The sequence below is a fragment of the Micropterus salmoides genome, unplaced genomic scaffold (assembly GCF_014851395.1).
Source record: "Micropterus salmoides isolate LMB-PRFRI ecotype aquatic unplaced genomic scaffold, ASM1485139v1 Ms_hic_scaffold_22, whole genome shotgun sequence".
NCBI classification, from domain to species: Eukaryota; Metazoa; Chordata; class Actinopteri; order Centrarchiformes; family Centrarchidae; genus Micropterus; species Micropterus salmoides.
This window is the reverse complement of record NW_024041373.1, coordinates 2,059,031-2,086,062: the sequence shown is the minus strand read 5'-3', so window position 1 is coordinate 2,086,062 and position 27,032 is coordinate 2,059,031. Positions and strand designations below refer to the sequence as shown.

General features: G+C 42.8%; 2 protein-coding genes across 10 annotated transcripts in view; both read left to right on the top strand.

Moving 5' to 3' along the window:
• The window catches only part of LOC119917560 (regulating synaptic membrane exocytosis protein 1-like), a 98,862-nt gene extending 86,018 nt beyond the window's left edge, over window positions 1-12,844 (top strand). For 7 of the 8 annotated variants that reach the window (XM_038737936.1, XM_038737938.1, XM_038737937.1 and 4 more), the window contains 8 exons: window positions 1,393-1,553; window positions 1,658-1,872; window positions 4,951-4,983; window positions 6,350-6,515; window positions 8,025-8,137; window positions 8,421-8,522; window positions 8,729-8,868; window positions 10,374-12,844. In XM_038737936.1, coding sequence (XP_038593864.1) covers window positions 1,393-1,553; window positions 1,658-1,872; window positions 4,951-4,983; window positions 6,350-6,515; window positions 8,025-8,137; window positions 8,421-8,522; window positions 8,729-8,868; window positions 10,374-10,592 — 1,149 coding nt within the window. In that variant the 3' untranslated portion in view covers window positions 10,593-12,844. The remainder of the gene's footprint in view (window positions 1-1,392; window positions 1,554-1,657; window positions 1,873-4,950; window positions 4,984-6,349; window positions 6,516-8,024; window positions 8,138-8,420; window positions 8,523-8,728; window positions 8,869-10,373) is intronic. The other variant, XM_038737939.1, reaches the window with a different exon arrangement.
• Window positions 12,845-24,611: 11,767 nt separating this feature from the next.
• The window catches only part of bcl11aa (BAF chromatin remodeling complex subunit BCL11A a), a 50,087-nt gene continuing 47,666 nt past the window's right edge, over window positions 24,612-27,032 (top strand). For both annotated transcript variants that reach the window (XM_038737542.1, XM_038737541.1), the window contains exon 1: window positions 24,612-24,944. In XM_038737542.1, coding sequence (XP_038593470.1) covers window positions 24,890-24,944 — 55 coding nt within the window. In that variant the 5' untranslated portion in view covers window positions 24,612-24,889. The remainder of the gene's footprint in view (window positions 24,945-27,032) is intronic.

Below are 27,032 nucleotides of genomic sequence, written 5' to 3'. Positions count from 1 at the left end.
CGAATAAGAATCACAAGTCGAAGCATCAAGATTGGGAAAATAAATCTCATAAGAGAATTGAAGTGAGAGAGACTCTTGATGGACCAGATGGATGGGCCCGTGGCTGGGTCACTGATGGACACAGGACACCACTTTGACTCAGGTGCCAGCAAGGTGGGGGAGGAGTAAAGGAATGGGCTGCTATCATTAAGGATGAGATTGGACCTTTTCAGGTTGAAGACTGACAGTTTCTGGAAGATACTTTCTTCAATCAGTGGTACAGGAAGAAGCTAGCCAGCAAGGGCCTCAAAGATGCCCAAACAATGACTTGGCCCCTTTCCTCACCAGACTTGAATCCTATTGAGAAATGTGGTCCTTTCTCAAACGTCAGATTCACAGTCAGGGTAGATAATACACCTCTTTGAACAGCACTTGGGAGGCTATGATTTCTGCTTCAGTGAAAGATAAGTCAATAGTTTGTTGTTTTGTGTTGTTATACTTAAAAGATTGAGAATAAACAAGTAATTTGATAGAAATTATTTTGGTAATTTAGTTCCCTAATAATTCTGCACACTTATATATTCTCCTGAGCAAGACAAAACTCACTTTTCCTCAGTTAAACATTCAGGTTTGAGGTTCAATTTTATTTTGGATTGACTGAGACCGCTGTGTTTGTTCAACAAAAAATGAATCCTGAGAATTACAAATTGCTTAATAATTGTGCACGCAGAGTATGGTGGAAAAGTTATACCTTTATTATTCCAAGTGGCACATGGAGTTTGGTGTGGGTATGCAGGGCCTTTAAGCCTTAAGTAACTACTAAGCATTAAAAAACCGTTAGGGCACAGATTTTTCTCTCTCATTTTGCTCAAAGCTGAACAGCGATTTGGTTGAGTTAAGAGCATGGTCAATGGGCGCAGTGCAGTAGTGTGGCGTTGTGTGAGTTTATAAGGTTGTTTTTTTTTTTTTGCTGAAATAAAGTTGATGAGAGCACTGAACCAAAACAGAAAAGTTGCGCTTCATGAAACAAAACAACGAGCTGAAAGATACTGTAGTGCACTGTAGAGCTGAGGGGAACTGCAGAGTGATAATTGTCTCTGGGTTCTTCACAATGAGCGACCCTTCTCACATTACACAAATTATTTTTATTTGATCCATTGTTAGTAAGAAAAATATGGATTACTTCATCATTAACACCTGTCCTGATGTGTGTCCACTAACAACAAGGGGATAGTAGTGCTACCATTGGGGTTCGCCAAAGTCTGACATTTTCAAATTTTACACATAATGGCTTTAAAAAGTAACAACAGCAGGTGGAAAAGGGTTTCACTGCCATATGTGGTTGAAGGTTTCAAGTGTGTTGCTCTTCTTAACATTCTAATATCTATTTTGTGTGGTGTGTGTTTCCTGCAGCTCTACAAGGACCAGAGGAGGAGCAGTGAGAACGTTTCCCATAAGTCCTCAGACAGTGATGTCAGCGACGTGTCAGCCATCTCTCGAACCAGCAGTGCCTCTCGCATCAGTAGCACCAGCTACATGTCCATCCAGTCAGAGAGACCACGGGGACGCTTCAGGTAGACACACATACTTTTACTTTTTTGTGTATTATTGCCCATGTTTATATTTACCGTGTTTACAGTAAAGGAATTGATTGGCTTTGTAAAATGCGATGATGCAGCAGGGCCATTCGCGCAACGGGCCGTCACATGATGAAGAGTACCAGCGTGAGTGGGGAGATCTACGGCATGGAGCACACTGATGGCAGCCAGTCAGACACGGCGCTCGGGAGCCTGGGAAGCGGGATCAAGAAGCGGCGCTCCAGCCTCAGCCAACGTGTTGTCGCCATCCTGCCATCCAGACGCAGCCGAAGTACCTCGCAACTCAGCCAGACAGGTCAGAGAACAGTCTGACTGACAGTCGGACAAACCATCACACAAATACAGACAGAGAGAAAGGAAGAAACACACAGGAATAAACAGGATATGATACAGTAATAGCAGGTCTACTTATCCTAACAAGCCTAAACTACATGGCAGCACCAACCATACACCTTCACTGAATTTATGCTGCTGTTTGTATAATTTCATCAAAGAATCACCACCACAATAATTTTAAGACATGAGTGTAATTACTGTAAATACATAATATCTTTGCCAAGATGATTGGCAGCCTCTAATGGCATATAGTCTGTTTTACAATGTGTGGTAAATCATTCAGTCACTGTACGTAGAATTTTTGATTTGATGATTTTAAATCATTCTGATGGAGTACGTTTTTGTTCTTAGAAAAATGAGACCCAGGGGATAGTAGTGTCTTTTTCTTCCCATACTACAATCGGGGCGCACCAAAGTCTGACATTTTAAAAAGTAACAACAGCAGGGTTTCACTGCCGTATGTGGTTGAAAGTGTGTTGCACATCTGACCACACCAGCATCAATGATGGATGAGCTTGGGTGTGGTCAGTGGACATTAATGTCACAGTGTATAGTGCCATACTATGAGGTACACTTCTACATCACTGTATCAAGTTTAGAAACTGAATCACTGGAGATCAGCAAAAACAAGATTTTCTGCTGGTGTTAAAGTGCTCTTTCAGAAAATCTAAAACTGCCTGAAAACAGCTCGTTTGTAGTCGAGCCGCTTCTCTTTCATCCCTGTGACGACACAGAGGATGAAAGCCAAATGCTTCCAAACACTAGCTACCCTCCAGGCAGTCAGTGGACATAAAGTTGTTCCTGTGATGTAGAGACAGAGCTCAGTTAAAACTTTATGGATGAAAGATACTTTTGTTACAGATTAATAACTCACCACTCTGAAACTCTTGCTCCAGTCCATGTTGCCAAGCTGGTCGGCAACATGTACAGCTGAACCGAAGCTGTTTACCGGCTTCTCACTGACCTGCCCTTCTCTGCTTCTGATTGGCTAGTAGGAACTAGGAACTGTGCATGTGCAACTCCCAACAAAGATCATTTAGAGACAAGATGTATCACTCCATAGCTAAAACGAAGCCTTCAACACAGGGTGAAAAGAGGAGCTGCAGCAATGTGCAGTATGGCAAAAATATGGTGTTTTTTTTTAAATTAAACCATGTAAACTTGTTCTGGTACAACCCCTAAATAAGATTTTGAACCTGAAAATGAGCATAAAATAACCTCTTTAAGAGCTTAGATGTGAGAAGAAGGATTTTAAATTCTGTTCTGGATTTTACAGGAAACCAATGCAGAGAATATTTACATTGCTGAAAAGCTAAGATGTCCATTAATATGCACTGTCCCTTTCAAATAAATAAATAAATAGAAGCTAAGACAGAAGAAATATGATCTATTTTCCTGGTTCTTGTCAGAACATCAAGCAAGCACAACAACACAAGGCAAAGCAAGTCTACTTATAAGTTATTACTGACTATTCCAACAGCAGGAAGGCCAGCTTGGCATCTGTCTTGCATCCTTTCAGCTCCGTTAGCTCACGCCAACAAGTAAGCCAACGGTCTTTTCACAGCATCTGCCATGATATCCATACTGAGAATAATGAGCTAGCTTCTTCCAAAAAAAACTTACAGTATATACTTTTTGCTTCTTATAGCTTACTTGCTGAAGAGTCATTTTGGGTGCCAGTCAGTGTACAATCAAAATGATTTTGAAGCTGTTTGAGATCAAATTAATACATACATATTGCTTTAAAGAGCAATTTAGAGATAATTACACTACCAGCATGAGTTAAGGCCAATTTATACTTCTGCGTCAAATCAACGCCGTAGGTACACCTTACTTGACGCACACTTCCACAAAATTGTAACTACATGTCACACCGTCGGCTAGACGCAGAAGTATAAATTGGCCTTTTGCAGCTGACACTTTGGTGACATTTGAGTAATTGCACCAAAAATAGTACGTGGCAATATTAATACCAAAAATTATTTTTAGAACAAACTTTAATATAACAGTACAGTTAATCACCTATATGCCATCTTTCTGATATGAGTGTACACTTGCACTCAAAGGTACCCTATGAAATTTTGACCCATGGTTGTGCTGTACAGCAATTTTGCAATTTGTTTGCACCTGGTGCTCTACCAGCACACACTTGGTGAAATCAAAGGCATGCTATGAGCATAAGGGGAAATGTGATCCACAGTTTTGCAGACTGCAGAGAGCTATTGGCAGCTGTAGTGTGCTGTAAAAGATGCCCCAATAAAAGAGGAGGAGAAGGAGAGATCAAACCATGGTGAACACTGCAGGTTTCAAAGTGTTTAAAAGCAAGGGTTTGCAAATCTTTTAGAATTTAGAAAATATATTCGGGAGAAATGAGACATGTAATAAAATAGGTTTGTTAACAATGAAAATTCCACAGTGTACAGTGTTAAATGTGGACTGGAGCACAGCACTTTATTACAGTTGCAGCTAGAGTTATAGTCAAGACCGCCCAAACCGAGACCAAGTCAACACCAAGACCAGAGTTTATCAAGACCAAGACTTTAAGGGGCTGAGACCAAGTCGAGACCAAGACCGATGGAGGGCGAGAACGAGTCAAGACCACCTAAAAGTAATCTTAAGACCGGTCTCGAGACCAGGACTGTACTCGAGTACTACAACACTAGTTGCAGCTATCAGAGCTTCAGTTGTCAGAGCAAATGGCAATAAAGCTCTCTTAAGTCTCTTATATCTTGGAGAGTGCAGTTACATGTTTTTGACATGCTCAAATGCTTTAAGAACTGGTTTAGTGTATTTGTATTTATTTATACATCCTTTTCTATATATAAAAGGTTCAGGACAAAAGCGCACACACACACACACACACACACACACACACACACACACACACACACACACACACTTACTGTACATAGAGACAGAAAGACATCATCCTCTAGGTCACTAACACTAACATATTTGGTTTTACCAGTGTATGTAGTGTTTCTGTTGTTTCCGATGTTGTTTATTGGCTTTGTTGTTGTTGTGTGTGTTATTTCAGAGGCGGCGGGTAAGGCGGCGGACAGACAGAAAGGTAAAGCAATAGTTAGATAGACAGACATTTTGAAAGGAAGGCAGTCAGACACTGTAAGACAGGGAGAAAGCTAAACTGTGACAAGCACCACATTACTTCAGGCTTATGAGAACTCATAGGTGCCAGAAAGGTGCATGATAACGATGATGATAATAAGCATGGTATTATATTATATTGCAAGAAAACACATTCAGGGGGTTAAATCAACTCTGCCTTTTCCACAAGGCAGCAAATTGCCCTTTATAATACATACTGTAAATGGTTTGCACTTGTAAATCCAATGTAAATATTTTGCATATCGCTACACAAACTGACATGTTGTACATGTTGTACAATATGTCCTTCTCTATAAAGCTCTGATTATTCAGAACATTATGTAGCAGCTGTTAGATGGAACTTTGTGTTATCCTGTTTTTGCAGTGAGAAAGAATAAGTTACTTAATAAAGCGTCACGATACGCTTTAAAAAGAGACACAGGTGCAGACAAAGTAGACCAAACTCAGACAGACATGGAGCCACAAAAACAGAATGATAGCGAGGGGGAGTTGCAGAGTAGCTCTGTTCCCCACACCTCCAGCCCCCCCTGACCTCTGTCTCCGGCACGCTTCATTACTCCACCCTCTTCTGTCTCCGATTTGTTCAAAGGGCGGTTCAGTTCGAAAAGAGGCCTGGCTATGTGGAAAACAATTTTCTCAACTGCTGAAATGAATCCGCCTTTTAATTTTCACTACTTTAATTTCACTAACAAAAAGAAATAAAATCTGACATATTTGCATGTCGTCACCCAAAACACTGGGATTCTTTTTGGGTGGACCAAAAGGACGCCATGTGTTTATGACAACAGCAGGCCTCTAAAAAGAGCTGAACTCCTTTAAGTCTGGGTGTCCACTGTATGATTTCTTCAACCCTCTGTGTTTTACCTTTACATTCCTGCCAAACATTCAAGATTGGAGAGGATTGACTAAACTATGTTATCTTCCCGCAGTGACCTCATCACCTAAGTAACGATAGATGTTCCTTTCTATTTTACAAATATCACGTGATTTTCTACACAAACCCTTTTTCTAGCATCACAAAGTTTGCCTTGTATTTATTTTGCACAGATATTGTGTTTGAGATGCTGGTGAGGTCACCATGGGATATTAAATTGCATGGGATGGCCTGCATATTGATCAAACTAAACCTAGAGGTATCAGGCTTGTCAGAGTTACTGAACTGTTGCAAAAAAGTATGACTGGAAAAAGACTGAACTCTAAGAACCTGTAACCTCGTATTTTCTCCTTGCCTGATATCTGATAACAACCTTGGTTAAAATTGCACATGCAAAGCCTAATTGTTGAACACCTCTTCTCTGTGACTGCCACAGAGGTGTCAGCAGGTAAGAAGGTGGGTAAGGCCGGCAGCAGCAGCATCCAGAGGAGCGTGGAGACGGGCATGGCGGTGGAGTACCCACGAGGAGGGTCAACCATGAACCGGCAGGCCAGCAGAGAGTCGACTGATGGTAGCATGAACAGCTACAGCTCTGAGGGGAAGTACGTACTCACTAAAGGATAGTACTACATGTGAACACAGAATGTTGTGTGGCAATAAAAATGACTTGTACATGGTTGTGTTGAAAGATATTCTCAAGAAGGACTGTGGCAGTGCTTGCGCATGGGAGCTCCGTCTTTGGTATCATTAGAAGTTCTAAAAGGAAATTATAATGTCTTATATTCACAAGGAAGAAAGTGGTTTAAGCATTTAAGCAAGTGATTTAGTATTTAGGTCAAAGCACCTCTGACTGCAGGCCAAATGACCCAAATTTGTGTGAACAACCCAAGTCACGTGGAATCTGATCTCCTCCAGTTCGGATTTGGGCCACGTTCATATGTTGTCCAAGTCAGATACAGATCAGATTTAAAAGCAGGACAGTCAGATCGAAATATATGATGTCACTTTAGAGCGACGTCACAGTTCTGCAATAGCGGGAGCCATGATGAATGCAAACAACGGGGATGTCAGCGATGGAGTTAGTCAGTGGGAGCAGGGAGATGTCAGACCTCATAAGTATTTCGTGTGAAGCTAAACTAGAGCGGCTGTTTGGTAACCTGTCTGTTTCATGCTTATGACAGCGTGCTGCGTATGACATTGTGTTATTCTTTTGAGCATGCTGGTCACTTTCAGGCCTTGGCCATTTCACACTGGAGTGTGATATGGCTCAACAGTCAATAAAGAAATCAGAATTGGGTAATAAATTGAGCATTAATGCATGCAGGGTGAACGTAACTTCAGTCCAAACACATTTTTCAGTGTTTTGTCATATCGTCTAGAATATTATTAATAATATTTATCGCAGAACTACCCTGAAATATTATGGAATATATTTTTGCTGACAAATCACAGGTGCCAAAACACTGTGCATGAACGCGGCAGCTGCAGCCGCTCATGCTACGCCTCCTGTGTAGACATGATGTTAGTCTTGTTTGAAAATAGACCTCATTTAAGCTCCATCTGATATTTTCTTGGGGGTAACTTTCATTTTGTCAGTAGAAACCAGCAAATTGTGACAGACAAATATAGTTACCAATGATATGCAAAAAAGACGGAACAGTGCATAAGACACATAGCTTTGGTGTGAGAGACCCGGGTTTGAATCCACTGTGAGACACCAAAGTGTCCCTGAGCAAGACACTTAACCCCTCGTTGCTCCAGAGGCGTGCGACCTTGCTTTGGATGAAAGCGTCAGATTAATGTTAATATCTCTAGCAGCTTGCAGCAATGTTTTTAAAGACAAGTGAGCACCATATCAACACTTCACAAGAATTACTTAAGCACGTGGCTTCGGTGTGCAAGTTCCTGTTTATCTTACTATTGTCTCTTACACATGCGGTTGACTATACACTGTGCTATGGTATAACCATTATCATTATAGTAGTATAGTGTGGGGTGACAATAATTGTTGTTTTCCCAAACTTATAATTGCACCCTTAATTGCATCTTACAGCATGTGTTTGGAGTAGTGATGCGGGAACTGTTAATAATAATTTGTGTGTGTGTGTCAGTCTGATCTTCTCAGGTATGCGGTTGGGTGCCGACAGTCAGTTCAGTGATTTCCTGGATGGTTTAGGCCCCGGTCAGCTGGTTGGCCGGCAAACACTGGCAACACCTGCCATGGGTAAGTGATGGCTCCATCAGATCCACTGCACAATCCATTAGCCCAAATTATTATATTTGTAATGCAAGAAAGAAACTACAAATATTATCTTCTGTTACATGTAAAAATAGTAGAATACCAGTATACTTAATAGTTAATATATTTGTACTGTATGTACTGTGTATGTGTTGCTTTGAGAACTTGGATCTAAACTTTTATATTAGTTTGAGTTTCTGATACTTTCAAAATAATTTGTCTAAATGTGTTTTTTGTGTGTTTTTGCATATGTCTCCTGTACATACAGGTGATGTTCAGATAGGTTTGATGGATAAGAAAGGTCAGCTGGAGGTGGAGGTGATCAGGGCACGAGGCCTTACCCCCAAATCAGGCTCCAAATCCCTCCCAGGTAACACACACACACACACACGCACACACGCACACACATACTTGAACCTTAAATACAGCACTTCCGCATTAAACCTGAAACCAAAGTCAAACACACACCCAGTCCAACTAAGTTTATCCCTCTGTCTTTTGCTTCTTCCTCCCTCCTCATTATATCTGGCCTCCCTCTTTCTCTCTTTGTGCTCCCTCTTATCCCCCCATCCTTAGCCCCCTATGTCAAGGTGTACCTGCTGGATAATGGAACTTGTAAAGCCAAAAAGAAAACTAAGATTGCACGAAAGACCCTGGAGCCGCTCTACCAGCAGCACCTGCTCTTTGATGAGAGTCCCCAGGGCAAAGTGCTTCAGGTAATCTTCTGTGTGTGTGTGTGTGTGTGTGTCGCAACAGTGCAGGCAAACTGCAAAGTGCTTCTGTGGCCACAAGGTGGTGCCTCTGGGGTGAAGGATCAGAGAGCAGAGACAAAGAGATCAGACTCCTCTCGGAGACACAGATGATAGCACATTAGCAATGCTAACGTTAGCAGCCGTGGTAACAAATCGTTTTCAGAGTTCATAAGGGCAAACAGTCGAAGTTATCTTTGTTATGATAGATGCAACAAAATTGCAAAGCTGATTCTAAACAAGTTGCGTGTGTCATCCGTCACCGTGACAGCAACTACACTTTTCAGATTAAATAACAAGTGGATTAGCCATGCTCTTTCAATCAGCAAGAGAGGAAAACCTGGAGGTATTTTACCTACTTTCTTGACAAGGAGGATGGATAAGAAGAATCACATGTTTTTAAATGTGCTATATAAATAAAATGGATAGGATATTGTCTGCTATGTGGCAAAAGGGAGTTACAAAATCAATTTCACTCTATAACCTGTTGTATTGTGACAAAATAAATCTACCTACCTATTACATTAGATAAGGCACAAGGTTTTGTTTTGACAAAATTAACCTGTTAATAGCAATCATCTGTGTCTGTGTACTGAGTCTGTGTCTCTAAGACGGGTTTGGGTCCCACGTTTCTTGCACGAGTGCGGATCTCAGCTTCAGGTCATGTTCGGTTCTGGCTAGCACATTTCTGGGTCTGTAGGGTTCAGGCATGAATCTTTAGACCTGTGAAGACCTCTACTTGAGACATGTCTCAAATGACTTGAGACTCGGGTTTGTCCTGAAAGACCTGTGATTTGACTAGAACTTGTTTCAAAATACTTTAACTTGGACTTTCAAATGACTTAAGACTTAAACTGGATTTACACAAACGAAATGATTTAAGTTTTCCAGTCGTTGTGAAGACTTCATGTGTTATGATTTCTATCATAGTATTATACCCCGAATTCGAATTCATATCAGACACACCGAAACTAATATTAATAATTGCTGCAAAATATGTCTCCTCATGCCATGAAGTGAGGACAACCAGTGGAAAGTCAGACTGATAAATAATTGTGTTTTATTTATTTATTTTATTGTAATTTTTAATATATTTTAATTTTTATTTATTTTATTTTTTTAACACACACACACGCTTACTGTTTTATTCATTTATTTTATTTTAATTTTAATTTTTTTTTTTTAAACACGCACACACATACACAAGCTTACTGTTTTATTATTTATTTTATTTTAATTTTTAATATTTTTCATTTTAATTTACTACTTTAATTACTTTACACTTTAATTACTTTATGCTTTAATTACTTGTTTAATTAAATGTATGGGGTTGATTGTTCTTATGTAGTTTGTATGACGCTTTGGCAATATTGTTGTTATACATTCATGCAAATAAAGGTAATCTGAATTGAATTAGTATTTCTTTCTCAGTGCTTACTCATTGAATTCACCTCTACCATTCTCTCCTCTAGGTGATAGTATGGGGCGACTACGGAAGATTGGACCACAAATGTTTCATGGGTGTAGCACAGATTCTATTGGAGGAGCTGGACCTCTCAAGCACGGTGATTGGCTGGTACAAACTGTTTCCACCATCCTCATTGGTGGACCCCACATTAGCTCCGCTCACGCGGCTGGCGTCTCAGACGTCATTGGACAGCTCAGGACCGCCACCGGGCGTTCGGTCCTAGTGACCGAATGGCAACCGCAAACCCCACAGTATCCCTTAAATGACAAAATAATGGACCGCACTGGACCAGAACTGAGCAGAGGGCGACTACACGCCCCGGGGGCGACAACGAGAAGCCCTCGGTCAACCAATGAAAAGCCAGACGGAGCGACAGGGAATGAGAGCGAGAAAGAGAGAGAGGGAGAGACAGAACTAGCCAATCAAAGCTTAGCTGGAGTCTGACAATCACGTCTCACACCTTCCCTCTTCCTCCTCCGTACGCCTTTTTGTTTTCAAAGCTTTGCTTTCTTTGTTTTCTCCTCTGAGCTGCAGCAGTGGAGGTTTCTGTCCAATATTCTTCATTTCTCTCTACTGTCTTTCTTTTCTCCTTACTTTCTTGCAGCCCCTATCTGAGCACCCGATCAAAGTGGACTCCTCCACACAGTAACCCTCCAGCCAATCTTAGTAGATCTTACTGCAAGGCCACTGGGATGAGGAGTGTAAACAAAGTGTGGGAGCAGAAAACTTCGTGAAGCTGTACCGTCACGCAGAGGTTGGTTGTTGGTTGTCTCTGCCGGTGTTACCGTGGTAACAGTGTAGTCGGAAACGAGCACGAGGGGCAGCAGTTTGGCGCGGTTTGGTAACCTCATTAGATGAAGGGAGCCTGCACACGCACGTGCACATTCTTAGCCTTGTTGTGATACATGAAAGCAAGCACAAGAAAAGCTTGACTCCTTTATTCGGTCGGAGGCAAACAGAAGGTTTTACTCTTTGTCTAAACAAACAGGAAAGAAAATAGAGGCCAAATTGACTATTTGCTCTTTTTTTTTTCATTTGGAATCTTTTTTTTTTGTCTTTGTTGTTCCCAGAGTTCAGAATGGTACCATAAGGTGCAGACTCCCTCTGTGTACGTGCATGTTTGGTTTTCGAGCGATGGTGCGCCAAAGGCCGACAATAAAGGTCAGGTCACATTCACCCGAACACCATTTACCCAACCCTCCCCCTACCTCCCGGTCTCCTCCCCTCCCTGATCCCTCACACTCCCCCTGCAGGAGGGAGCAGCATGACTCGGGGACGCCCCGCCCCGGCCCCAAGCTGCATGCACGTTTCTTTTGTTCTGTTTGTTTCGTTTTTTGTTTTGTTCTCTACTTTTTTGTAAAATAGAAGACGAGACAAATTAACGAACAATTCTCAAAAAAACAAAAGCAGAAAAAAAGACTAGACTATGTGTTAGTTCCACATACTTTTAGGCCAGCTTGTATGTTGCATGTTCTTGTACAGTTTGCTCGTACTGAATATGAATACAAATCGAGAAAAGCCAAGCCATCCCCGCCCCCTAACAGGAGCGGACCAATGGGGGGGGATCAACTCCGCCCGGGCCATGCCCACCACTCTGGGTCTAAATATACATATTAGAAAGTCTCCGGGAAAAAAAAAAATCTTTGTTTCAGTTTTTTCTTTGAATCCTTTGAACTACAGTGCTGTTCTGTAGTACTGAGCATACTCGAGCCCCTGGCGTATCTGAGGGTGTAGGTGTCTAAACAGTTTAGCACAGTCGGGTCTAGAGACAGAGATAGAGAATGTGTGTACAACAGCTAAATGTATAGGAAGTATCATTATGAGTTTGACAGAAATTATAAAGATATAGATATATGAATATGAAAAAAGAGTGTATCTGACTGTCCACCCGTCACCAACACACACACGCGCACACCTTGTACATACAAACCAGGATGAGCAGCTTGAACTTAAGTTATGAACAAACGAAACATCGCTGAGACACAAACATTCCTGGTCTTGTTGAAGGGAAGTTGCGTCCTGTGGATGTGCTCGAGCCGCTGAGCGGCACTGAGCCTCGAGGGGCGCTAATAGGCCTTTATATTTGTCCCAGTTGCAGAAAAGCAAGCAGAACCAATTGGAACAAAGTTTACTTTCTTCTCCTTCAATCCCTTTCCCCTGTTTATTACTATTGGTTTGGACTGGACTTCTAAAGCCAATGAGAAATCTGATTTTGCAGACATATTTTGCGGATGTTTCTGTTGAAACCCTTGGCGGTGTGGCCGACTGCCCTTTCCTTTGTCAGTATTACTCCAGGAATACTGATTGTTTACAGCCCATGGCTCCCCACTCCCAAACCACGATTTTAGACGAAAGACTAAGTATTCACTGCAACAGTTGTTGTTTGTATAACAGATGTGGCTCTACTGATGTGTATGTTTTATATTCAAGAGTTCATTTTTATTATTTACAAATAAAAGACTGTGTGGAAGAAGATCATGTTTTTTTTTCTTCTGCCTCAATTATTGCAAAACAGATGACTTCAGAGCCTTATTTAACCTGGAGAATGTGAATTGTGACCGTTTCTTTTTCACTGGCACACGTACAAAGAGAAGATAAACCTGTACTATATTTTCTAGGATTCACCAACCTCTTGACAGAAGGTAAGAGAAGAGTTCCTGTGGAAAAAACGATTTGTACACTGCCCCCCCCCCCCCCCCATCAAACCTGTGAAAACATAGTTTCAGTTTTTGTGTAAGTTGGATCCATGTCATTGCACCTGGTGGGTGGCCTCAGGGCACAAATTTGTTGGGCCCGTACTGACCCTCAGTGTATGTGACAGCTTCATGATGAGACCAACTTGTACTCTAATTTAGTTTTTTCATTTTTGTTTCAGCTTCAATTTGGACTGTACCTCTTCTCAGGCTCCTACTGCCACCATGTGGAGTGACTAGGCATGACGTTCATTTTTAATATACATTCTGATAAGACTGTCTATTTCACTCTATAATTCTCAAGCCAAAGAAAGCACTTATTGGCAAGTTTGTTAAAGTTTAAAATTGTTTATATATAGGTAGATGTTTTTTAGACTCTTACTAAACGGTCGGCACACAGCAGTAGACTGTTAATTAACCTCCTGCCATCCACCCATAGCTATCACAGAGGGAAAAAATAGACCAAATATAATTTCTTTTGCTCAGATTTCTTTTATTTTCTGTTATAGAACCGGTAAAAGGACAAATGACCTCTATCAGACAAGTACAAAAAGCACTGGCTGACACATGGTGCATAGGGGTGCAACATCATTAGAGAATAACACTCCTCAGGCTAATGCATGGACAGTTATTAGTGTTCATAGATATTTCACATCTCTCATCTGGGGCTCCCAGCTCGGTAACTGCTTAACAGAACTTGGTGCAGGGATAAATTGATGGACTTCAACTTCCTGCAGGTAAAGCCAAATGCTTTTGCTTTGGGTAGGTGTAAATGTGTGGATGCGTTTTCACTACCATCAAGTGTCACCATTTGTTGAGAAGCTTTCCAGTTATTACATGATCGGCTCAGAAAGTCAGGAATCCGAGTTCTGACCTAGTCCAGCCAAACATATTTTTTTCTTCATACAATCTAAACCCCTACAAAAGATACAAAAGATAAAACAATGCAGCATACATGATGAGAGGGAAAATCACCAAAGTGGTGGGAAACACACCACGATACTTTAAAAGCAGTGACAGTGACAGCAAGGTCTGATTTTAAAGAGTTTTATTTGTCTTTTCCGAAAATTCAACTGACTCACAAAATCTATTTTGTTTTGAAGTACATATTAAAACTGTAGAATACTGACCTGCAGTGGAGAAGGGCCTTCACACTGGCTCTCATTCACCCATTCAAACATACACTCACATGATGGTGGGAAGGCACTGGCCATCAGGAGCAACCCTAGGCTCAGTGCCTTGACCCGAGGAATCAAACCACCAACCCGAACAGCACACATCTGGAGCACACATCAGGGCAAAGGTGAGTCCTCTTGTAGCCATCCAGAGAAGCTCAGTGGTCATTTTAAAATATGAACTAATCTAACAGATTGATCCTCTATGAGAAAGTCTTATAAGTCATAGTTTTATCAGTGAAATGGTATCAGTTTAAGATTAAAAATCACAATATCTAGTGTGCTGTGGCTCAAACTTTCATTTTAAGCCATTTTAAGCTCTTTAGTGCCGTCCTGTGGTGGGTTTAGTGAACTGAATGAGTTTGTAAAACCAACCAGTTTCAGGTCTGCTGTTGACAGACCAAAGAGTAAAAAGATGAATACAGAAATAAAGAAAATGCCAGTAAAGACTATAAAGTCTAGAACCTGAACATTAAATTGTGGTAGTAAATAAAAGCTGTTAATCCTTCAAAATAAAAGCAGACAGATTAGTCACTGCATGCAGGCTGATGCCATGAAATAACTGGAAATCCGGGACCTTTTCACCGTGTGGAAATTAATTTACCAGTGTAAGTGATCGTAATAAGACTTTTAACAATATATAGATATATTTCATTTGAACTCTCCCTTAAAACGTCCCCATTTTCCTATAATCTCTGCCAAATCAAGGTTTACATCTGTGGGTGGATTGAAAAAAAGGTTCACACCTGCTGGCTCCTTTTTGTGGTACTTTTTAAGTTCATTTCATCGCGAGTCCCTTTGGGTGGCTGGCAAACTCTCCGTAACTGAGCTGTGATGTTCAGAAATGCATCAATAAGCAAATGAGACCATCTCTTCTCCTGACTTTATCCTCCATTTACAGATCAATCAGAGAATGACTTAGTGATTAAGTATCAGAATTCCGAATTTATTATGTAATCTATAAACTGTGGATAGTGAAACTGATGCAGATATTGGCTTTTCATTAAATGTGAGATATCAACCAGTCGGTGCGGATTCCTCCAAACTAGTTTGGACATCCTGAACTGCAAATGAATAAGAGAGATGAATGTTCCATAGTGATGTTTCAAAATGATTGTTGTCCCTGGTGAAAAAAATCATGGGGGACACATCACCTTTGGTTTGGCATGAAATAGTCACATTTAATGGAACTGGATCGTCAGAACAACAAAATCTAAAGTCTGAACTTAAGTCTATAGTTTAAGTCATTGCCTAACTGTCACATGTCAACAGTAACTCCCCAAACTTTTCCAAAATACTAAATTATCCCTAAATCCATCTTTTGGTTAAAAAAAAAACTGCGACGAGAGAAGGTGTCTTTAGATGTGTCTTGAGTTGAATAGCTGTCTGTGTTCTCTGTGCAGTGCAACAGCATTTAAGAGTCACCTCACACAACACCAGTGTCTTTATACTGATGTCTACCCCGCAAAATAATGATAAAGTAGCTCCAACATGCAGAGAACCCACAGAAACCCCCTTAAATATAGGCCTAGTCTAATAGTGTGTGTAGTACTTATCATATTATTATAAGCATTTCACTGGTCACATGCACTGTTCTGTTCTTAAGGTTCGGTTCAGGTTCTTCAGGGGTTTTATAATGCGGAGTAATGTAATGATCTTACTGCACTCCATGGTACTTTAGATTTCCAAAATACTGAAAACATGTCTTGTAACAGGCTCTCCAGAAAAAGACAAAACCCTCAACATGACCTCTCTGCATCGGTTTCCAGTTGAGGTTTAAAAAAAAAATTCTATCTGATTTTTAAGGTTTTACTCATTGCCTTAAAAGTAGGCCTACTCCCTGGTCTGCCTCCAGCTTACATTTCTGAGGCTTTGTGCCCATACATTACCTGCACCTTACATCCTGCAACAAAAATCTACTAGCAATCCCCAGATCTGGACTTAAAACCAAGGGAGATTGTGCATTTGCTGTCCTTCCCTGTCAGAACAGACTTCCTGTAATTCTTCTTTTTTTAAACCTACATTTCTACTGCCCTGCCTCTTTGAACTTATTCTTTGTTTTGTCCCAATATTTCCGTTATTTTATTGTTTTTGCATGTGAGTTTCCCTCCTTTCCCCCTGTAAAGCAACAGTTTATTATTATTAGTGGTAGGTGTCTGTTCTGCTGCAACAATTGTAGGCTTTATGCATGAAAACAAACTAACAGTGCAACTTATAATTGATCTCTAATGATAATAATGTGATGTCAGTCTCAGCCATAGCTCCACTCCATGTCCCCAGAAATCCAGTCTGTGGGGACCGAAGATTCAGAGTCAGACGACACGAGATGTCGCCAGTTCTTTGTGGTTAGCAGGCAGCTGAAACAGAAGGGTGTCATGTCAGATTAGATTTGTTATGTTCCTCCCTCGGTGTTAATGGTTTGAAAGGCCCCCTGGTTTGGCTGCGTGGCAGCGCTTCAGAGCCCATTAGAAACTCGCTGCCGTGATAGCAGTCATTACCGCAGTATTCCCCCGTCCGGCCCGCACCGCCCCTCACCGCCGCTTAATCTAATTAGATAGCTTGGCTCCTGCCTTTTGGGGTGGGAGGGGGGTTCTTCCATTGTTATTCATTAAAAATACATGATTTATCACTAAGCTCTCTGAGGTGCGGCCCGCTCAGACTCCGGAGCGCTGGAAACAGCGCTGCGCGAAGATTTACTGGATCTGAACTTCATTTCTAGCCGCTGATCACTGCTGCGGAATTATTGGACTGGATTAATAATCCTTGTAGACTCAATCAGTCGGACACTATTTAATATTACACCAATTCACAGGTACTGAAATCGTTTCTGCCCTTACTGGCATTATTAGGGATTTGAAAACCCTTCGGAAATAATAGTCTTGTAATAATAGTAGGCTAATAATAATAATAATAATCATCATCATCATTATTATTATTATTATTATTATTATTATTATTATTATTATTATTATCCTTGTTATATAATAATATTGTAAGGAATGTTAAAGAAATTAGGAAATCAGATCATCATATTTTCACAGATTTGTTCTTGAGATTTATCACACTGGAAGGTGACTAAAAGCAGGAAATTAATAAATATATATAAAAAAATCTATATCGTATTCCCATCCAAGTTATTTTACCTTCAATCCTCCATGAAACCAATCTTTTTGCCTTGTGTTGACGTTATGGGGCGATTAACGCTGAAAGGTGGGAACAACGTTTTTAAAATGATCTGTTTTATTCCATCAAATAAAAAATATCAACGATTCCAAGCACACCTGAAAGAGGAGAGGTGATCTTACGGATTTCAGGGTTTTGGTTTCATTTTGGACCATGAACACCAAACTCTGTCCGGAGCAAACACAAAGATCTACTCAACACACATCCTGACGTTTGAACGAGGGAATTGTTGTCTTGAGCGATCCAAACCATATCCTGAGAAAAATCCATAATACTTTATATTTCTTTCTGTAGTGGTTTTTATTCTCCAAAGTCCAGACCAGCTCCTCCTCATGTTCACTCTGTATTCAACACAAACGACCTCTCCCCCAAGTTGACGTTTATTCGGTTGATTTGAATGAATATTTCCAAAATTGCAGACCGACTAATCGAATTGTAATTTCAAAACCATGTCCTTTACATCCACCCTTAAGATCAGTTGGATGCTGCGGGCCCTCGGCAGCGGCTTCAGCCTGTAGGGGCCACCTTAACATTTCCCTGCGCCGTTACATTGGCTTTATTTGGACACTAGGGGGAGATAGAGTCCGCGTTTGAAGATGTTAATTCATGAAAGTCAGCTAGACTAGAACTAGTGGGGCTTTAGATATCTAACTGGGGTCTTTAAGTAGGCTTATCTCTTATTTTAAAGATTATGGGGCTATAAGATGAGTGAATGCATTCTAAAAACACCAGCTGGTTCAGTTCAAGTGGATGCTCTGCTGATGTTCTCTTAAACAATAAAAGGAGAGTGTCAGAGAAACTTGCAGGCTATATATTTATCAGCGGTTCAGAGTAAATTCCCGCTGATTTTATCAGTAAAACTGCAGTTAATTTGCCACCATCCATACGAGCTTGCATATCTTTTGTGCAGTTGTGGTTTATTAGGAGTTTCAGTGTTGCCTTTTATTCTAAATTCTGCTCCACAAACGTTTCCTTCAATCAGAATCCCGATTTAGAAAACAGCAACACTTATACTTGCCATCATTTTGGATTATTTGTCAACACGGATAGTGACAATCAGTAGCTTTCAGCGTCAAACCTCATACCAGTCAAACATAAAAACCACCAGTAACTTCTAAGCATGGTGTGTTCAAGAACATCTCACAAATAGGCCCCTCCAGACCACTACACTCTCAATTCTCCTGCCTTTAGCCTATATAGATCCCTATAGCTATAGGCTCCTCTCAGAACAGAAATACGCCCCGCTGTCCCAAGTGGACTATTTCCCTCCCGTCATTCATCTTCATAACAACCCGTTTAGTGGAAAATTAACAACAACTTAACTACGGCGGCCATAAACACGTCCGCGCATTACAGGCAGATGGATGGATGTGGATTGTGTGGTGGTGGTGGAGAGTTGGAGTAGGGTGCGTGCACGGTGCATGACTCTTTAAAGACGCCGAACCTTGTGTAGTCTGCAGCAGGTGCTTGTGGTCTGGGGCCCTCCAGGGGTCCTTTGAGGCCTTTTTTTCCCCAGTTGGTCCCCATGCAGCAAAATGAGAGATGTTACAGTTGTGTCCGTCACTTCGTGTAAACACTCCCCCAGCTCAGTGAGATACAGACAGTGTACACATGGGTAATTGGACTGAAGTTGTCTCTAACTCACTTTAAACTCACCCGTCACATCAGAGTGCCACACACCACACAGAGGACGGGGGGATCGGGGGTGGAAGGACGTGAAGGTGTGTGTGTGTGTGTGTGTGTTTTAAGGGGGGTCTGATAATTTGGTCTATAGCCCTGTAATCCCGCCTGATCATCTAATACCGCCGGTCCGACGCAACGGCGTGCGCGCACATCCCCCGATGTGATAATGGCAAGTTGTGAAATCCACCCCGCTCCCTTTATTGCAGGGGGTGGGGGTGCGACTACCAGAGCCTGAAATTCCTCCGCAAAAAGCCAGGGACTAGATTTAACCGGGATTTGGAGCTGATTCCCATCGGAAATAAACATATTAAAAACGAAATCCTAGAACACTGTATTTTTGCCACAGCACTGGACATGGAATTGTTGGTTAAAAAAAAGAAATAATTTTTGTATCTTTTTTTACATTTTTATTTAAAGCAGTATTAGTTTAGTCATAATTTCACCTGAATAACACAATAACAGGTGCAGAGCAACTGTGTACGAAGGCCTAACAATTAATCATAAATTTCGTGGAAGCAAATGGGGCCGGTGTAATAGCACCTAAAACAAATTTAACTACTTTTTATGTCTATGAATATAACTAGTGCGAAATCGTGTGTAAATTCACGAGTCAAATATCCTCACATAAATGATTACAGATTACAGTCACTGCAGGTTTTGCTTACGTTGATCACAGACTGGAGATCACATCCTTTAATTTAAAAAAATGACTGTTAGGCCCCATCCACCTAGCCTTTTAATTCTACATTGTGTATAACTTCGGTAATGTCAGTTTACACTCCGCGTCTTTACGCAATTATGATAAAAGCAACAAAAGCAGAGTCTGGAGAGAAAGGGAGAAATGAAGGTATGAAGAGGAGCATGGAAAAGAGGGAGGGGGTAGGCCTAATGTGTGCGGGGTGGGGGGGTGGGGGGTGTGTGTGGAGGGATTGGATCTGATTTATCTCAGGAGCCCCCCGGTCATTTCCATATATTGAAATGCGCCCCCAGTCACTCAATTTCCCCGGAGCTGTCGTGCGTGCAGGGAAGGCGCGCATGTGACCACCGCCGGTCTGATGCCATGTAGTCTCTCCGCTCCTTTCACGCTCCTTACAAAGCTTAAATTCTCCCCCCCTCCCCGTTTTATGAACCATGGTCAAAGTATGCCGCTGTCCGTTCACTAAGTGCACATAGGTGCTGGATATATAGGCGGATGAAAGTTGTAGCCGCTTTAACAAGCGAATAAAAGTGCTGAATAGGAGAAATAAAGTTAAAGACGGCAGAGTGTGGCCTATATATGGCGCCGGAAAAAATACTGCTAGATCACTTTTTTTTTTTATCTTAACACACCTGACTGCGAACTGTGGCTTCCAAATGAATTCCAGGTGATTCCTGCTTCTAATCTAATTTTTTAAATTAAGAAATAAAAGATCAAATATGGGGCACGATGAGACATATCCACGCAAACATTTCGAACAAACATGCACCCAGGCCCTGCTCCGCATGCAGTGCTGCTGTACTCCCACAGCATTAAGCGCGCAGTCTGACTGCTGTATGACGGGACCGGCGACGCGCTTCCATTTACATATAGAGATTCCCCTGCGCGTTCCCCGAGTCCGAGCAGCTCCACGGGCTTTGATCAATGTCCCGCCTTGACTTGGTGTGTGTGTGTGTGTGTGTGTGTGTGTGTGTGTGTGTGTGTGTGTGCGCGCGCGTGCGCGCGTAGGTGGGTGTATAAAGTTAGAAGAGGAGGAGGGAGAGAGGAGGAGGAGGAGATGGGAGGAAGAGAAAGGGAAAACACTCTTTGTTGCCAACAGATGGAGCGGGGTGTAGGGAGAGGTCAAGGTTAGTGCTCTCGGATGTGTGTGTGGGGGGGGCGCTGTAAAACGAGGGCCCCTTTAACTGTGTGTACCAACTGGGGATGGCATGGGATCTATTAAAATCAAAAGATCGGGTTTTGCCCGATAGATGAGAACCATTCGCATTCTATCACGTTTCAACAGACTATGTTTGCAAATCAGTTGTGGCACCACAGAGGAAGAGTTTTGGTGCCAAAGGATGCAAGGACTTTGTCATACCGGCCTGAAGTGAAATTTAGACAGTTTGCCTACACACTGCCAGTAGCTGATAAGTTATAAAACCTGAACAGTTACCAAAAATGTGATGAAGTCTCTGCTTCCTTTTGGATGTTTTCACTCCGGGCGCAGCTCCGCACACTCCGCCGTGTCACCCAGACTGTAAAGGCTTCTAGTGTTACTGGATCAGGTTTAGTGGGTGCGGTGGCCGCCTGTCGCCATCCAAACAGTAGCAGGCCACCCAGGCCACCCGATGCCCGGGAATTACAGCTTAAATCCTGCCTTGCATCCCCATTTATGCTCTTTAAAAGAAACGTCATTTTTCAACGGAACTAGCCTTTCTCTGCCCTCTGCCTGCTTTATGGGCATCTTACACGCGTGTTTAATCCTTATCTGGATACATGGCTGCCTGTTTTTTTTAAGGAGCCTCTCCATTACTGACACGGCGTGGAGATGCTCAAGCGTTTGTGAAATAAAGGTGAAGGCAAAAGGAAAAGTGTCCAGGATGTTTGGGTTAACATCCATGGAAATCAGCACAAACGGAATCTTATTACAGCCACCTTTTTCTCAGTCCCAGAGGCACCTAAATGAGGCAAAGACAGAAAGAAAAATGTACATATCTAAACTAGACGTCCCTGTAACGTTCAGCGTCTGCGCCTTTTTGATCCACTTAGATGCTGAAAAATATAAAACACAATTTTAAATCGATTCTCCAAACCCAACATTGTTTACCTTCGGGAACAACGGAAATAATTAAGTTTAAAAAATCCTCTTTGTAATCTTACATCCTACATTCCTGTTAAATAGTCTAGTTTGCTTTTCACTGAAGCGTGCAAAGGAAATAAATGACAGGGCTCGATGATAATAAAACTACAATGGCCAGTCGTCATACAGATGCAAACCTACAGATTACAATATAACAGACTGTGATCCACATATCTACCAGCATTTTCATTCTGAATTGGCTGTATGACTGAATATAAAACGAATGAATAAAGTATTGAGGTGTACCAATTCATGGTTGACAGATCTAACCCGACTTAGCCGTTAGATCGCACACTTTTTTGTTGAAGATGATTTTGTTCTCATGAAAGCAGAAAATCTCCTCTGCAAGGTTTAAAACCTGCCTAAACTTTGACACACGGTCACAAACGGCATAATCACCCTGTGCGGGATAATCATACGCCATACAAGCGCACCCGCACGCGCACCACGCATGCACTCACTCCACACACCGGTCCGTCTAACAAGCCATGCAGCGAGTTGCAACCTGCAAAATATTTCACTCACTGGTCATGCATTTTTCCCCCTTTGACGTTGAACCTCCTCCTCCTTCACTCCTCCGGCTTCTCTCTCTCTCTCCTTCTCTTTCACTCTCCCATCACCTCCCTCCTCCTCCTCCTCCTCCTCTTCAGTCCCCCACCCCCTCGGTATTAGGCTAAGTGCGCGTCCTCTTCGGTCAGTGCGCGTGGCTCCAGGTCTTAGAAGCACCACTAGAATCGATCGCCGCCGCCGCCACTGCTGCTCCCGCTCCGGGCTTCTTCTCCTGGAGCTGCCGCTGCCGCTTTCAGAACGACTCTCTCCGTCTTCTCCTCCGGTACCTCCCCTCCCCTCTTTTCCACCTCGTCCACAGAGCACCAGCGGCTCTTTTCTTCCCATTTTGCGCCGTGTTTCCTCACTTGATATCCAAAGCCCGGATCGCGTGGCGCTGCGCGGCGCCGTTGCCTTTTTAAGCCCCGCGTCTTATATTACCAAACCCCCTTTATTACAAGAGTATTTACAATCGCTTCCCCCTCCTCTTCTTCTTTTTCGTCTTCTTCCTCTTCTTCTTCTTCTTCCTCCTCCTTCTTCTCCTCTCCACCCCCACCCCACCCCACCACAACTGATCCACCCTCCCCTGTACCGTATGCAGCTCGAACCTGAGGCACATCTGAAAGTTATTACACGGGGCGCTTATGTGCCCGCTCTCACTCCCACGGTCTGCGCGGGGCTGCAGTGTGGATTTCACGCAGACAGATACAGAGACAGACTAACCGGCAGGGGGGCTTTGGACCCTATATTGCTCCTTCTAAACTACCCCCTCAATACAGACACACTCACAGTACAACTCCAGTGTCACAGACAGTGCGCATTCTCCATATCGGAAAGGGTGCATTTTAAATTATGTCGCAAACACTTGTCTAAAAGTGATCCAGCATTCAAGATCAGATATTAACTCCCCTAGTTTCTTTAAAAAATGTGTTAAAGATCTTCTTCAGGTTAATTCATTTATTCTTCAAGGGAGTATGAGGCAAATGTTTTTCTACCAAGATGAAGTCTTAAGAACACACAGCCCTTTTTGTTATGAGTTATCATAAATCTAAATAATTATACACTATCGTGGTGTATAGTCTAACTGATGATCAGACCTAATAAATTATAATGGAGATGTAAAAATACTTTTGTAGTAAACAGTTTTTAGATAAACGTGCAATATTACAATTCCAGGAGTTACACACAATAATAAGATTCTCTCTTTGTTTTACAGGGCCGGGAAATTATTATCATCTGTAAGCGGAGCAGTGCAGACCACTGTGTGTATGTAAAGCATATGTGAAGCCACCCAGGTTATAGCCTGTGTCTGTATTTCTGTTGATTGTTCAACCTGTTCGTCCGGTTCGCTGCAACCGGAGAGTTTGTTGGGCTCCTTGTCATTTTAACACGTGCATCTCTTTCTCTCCATCTACCTTCATGTGCACGCGCTTTAGGGGCACATACATATAGGCACAGGCGCGTCCAAGTGAGCCTGTGGCCGGCATTGCGCGCATTTCTCAGACTGAAACATTGGCCACGACATGCGACAGACTTTGTTCACACACACTCCTCCGGTCTGTACTATATGCAGCAGTATTATATCCGCCCCCCTCCAGTGAGCTCCTGTCCACGGCTTCCCTTGCCCTGTTTTGCGTCCACCTCTCTCTCTCTCTCTCTCTCTGCATATTGCTTTCATTAGACATCTCTGCCTCTCTCTCTCTCACTCACGCGCGCACACACACACTCTCTCTCTCTTTCTCTCTCCCCTCTCTCTCTCTCTCTCACACACACACACACAAACACTCCTCCCTCCCTCCAAGTGCCTCTAGTCCGGCCCCCCTGATCTCTGTGTCCATTGGCTTCCACTGGGTCTATTTCTCATGTCCAGCCCCCACACCCCCTCCCTCCCCCTCTCCCTCTAATGACCGTCCATTGGTGTTGTTATTGCGCGTCCCGTCCGTCCCTCCTCCCACTCCCACTCCCACTCGGGTGCTTCGGCCCTGCCCATGTTTTTGTATGTCGGGTGTCCGTCCATCGCCTGACGTTCAAGTTCGCCGGGAACGTCACGTCCGTGCACTTGAACTTGCACAGCTCGGGGGGGGGGGGGGGGGGGGGGTTGGGGGGGGGGGTGGTGGGGTGGGGGGGGGGGGGGGGCTTTTGCCATTTTTTCCATCTCTCTCCCCTTCTCTCTCTCCATCTACCTCTCTCTCACTCTCTCTCTTTTTTCTCTGCTCTCCTTTCTCAAAAAAGCCATGACGGCGATCCCGCGATCCATCTTCGCCTCCGCGCCATCTTTGTATTATTTCTAATTTATTTTATTTTTTTCTTGTGGATGTCAAAGGCGTTGGATGAAGATATTTTTTGCCCCACCGGAGTCTCCTCTCTAACCCCGGCTCTCCCCGATGTGATCCGCACTGAACGCCGCAGCCGCCAGCCACCATGTCTCGCCGCAAGCAAGGCAAACCCCAGCACTTAAGCAAACGGGATTTTTCGCGTAAGTAGAGATGAAAAAAGAAAGAAAAAAATTAACTTCTGGCTCCCTTTCAATCCATTCAGGAAAGGGAGAGGGGTAAAGGGCAGCAAAACAGGAGCTTGTGGACACCGGACGCACCGCTCGGACCCGCGGTCAACTGGACTTAACAACATGGAGAGAAAGTGCGACAGCTCCGTGCGTAAAAGCAGCTCGGAGATCCCTAATGCCCGAAAGAGAGAAAAAGTTTTGTGTGTCGGTATACACCCGTTAGTGCTTCTCTATTACATGGTGAGAATGTACATTCATCGGCTGTTAAATGCACTCGCCGTGGCTCCGGTGCCCCCACGGTCGCTCCGGTCAGTGGAAGCGCGCAGGGCTCCCGTAACAGAGCGCGTCCTCTCCGCGGAGCTTCGTGGAGAAAGCACCCCCCGGAATATCGCTGTCTGATAGCTCTGCAGGCAGGCTTTTCATCTCCTCTCTCTCGTTCTATTTTTGGATTATTTTCAGACAAAAAAAACTTGGAGGTGGATTTTTGGATCGAGGGGGGAAATTTCTCGTGCCCGACTGTTTACAACTGTCTCCCTCGATGAGCAGCTCGGCGGTAGAGACAACACAAATCGATGTATTTCTTCACACCTTTAAACATTTTAATGTCTTCTATGTAAAGGTGATGTTTAGTTTAGATAAGAAGCTTTCTTCATAAAAAAAGACAGCAGAGCCACTGGAGCCCAGAGTTTGAGACAAGAAACACAGCAACAGGACATCAGTATATCTAGTCCTGTCGTTTTTGTTGTTTTTCTTATAAAGTCAAATTTGGACCGAACACAAATCCAACTTAAGATTCTAAAGCTCCGTGTACAGCTAAGGTAAGGCATAAACCAGCTCAGTGGTGTGTTGTAGCTGCTGCTTATGAGGAAAGCGACTGGATTCCAACAATGTTTGAGTCGGTCGGCAGAATAAGTCTTTACGCACGGCGCTTAATTATCGCCAGCTTTATTTTTATCTAGTTTATTTGACGCGGGTGTCTGATATGTGACGGGAGAGCAGGTACGTGTGTTTTGGAAACTGCGGAGCGATTGGCAAAGTGGCGCTTGTCACCGCGCCATGTGCCGCACTGTACGCCACCTCGCAGCCTTACAGCGGCTCCCGAAGTGGCCCGCAAACATAAAACAGGAAGATATTTGGGCATCTTTACGCATCTGTGCTTGATTGTGTTTCGGTATGTTGACTGGCTGTCGCCTGTGTTTGGTTTGAACAGAGAAAAAGTGTATGTGTGTGTGTGTGTGTGTGTGTGGCTGGGTGACAGCGCAGTCACCATGGCCATGTGTCGTCGCTAGGAGGCAGAGCGCGATCAGAAAATCCAGCGCTGAACTTGAACCTGATCAGTTTCACTGCCACCCCTATCTACACGGGCTACTATTTGGCTATCTCTTTAGAATAAAGGGAGCGTATACAAGACATGGGGGAGGGAGAGGGAGAGGGGGAGGGAGGACCCCAAGTGCTCAAAATCTACAACTCCTCTTCATCACCTCAAACCCACCTTCTTTCCTTGAATCTCCTTTTTTGTGCGTTACATTTTCACACACATCCAGGCTGCAATCAGCATATACAGCTACCCTGTAATAGACCTGTAGACCTTTCCTTTTACCCCCCTCAAACCTTACACCACATACATCATTTTGCATACAGATTCACATTTGTTACTAATGTAGCACATTATCTAACACCCATCCCTGATTATTTCTTGTTTTGAGCACCTGCGTCTTCATTTTGAGATATTTCTTACAATTCTATAATTTTATTGGATTAGTTAGCAAATACTACATTTCAAGTGTTTGATTTGTAATGGCATGCTCAGGCTGAATTTAAGCAGTAAAATGTAACTCGTTTTTTTTAGTGTTACATTTTTACATTTAATCCTCCAACTGAAATGACATTAACAGTAATTTCTATATTTTGCCCCAATGAATATAAACTTCAATTTGTTTATTTGGGGCAGAGAGCCAGTCTTCCCACAGTTAGGTTTTCTAGTTGTAACTGTTTATCAGACAGGTGGAACTTTTAAACTGCAGCTTAGTAAAAGGATTTCTAGTTGAGAGTGCATTTACA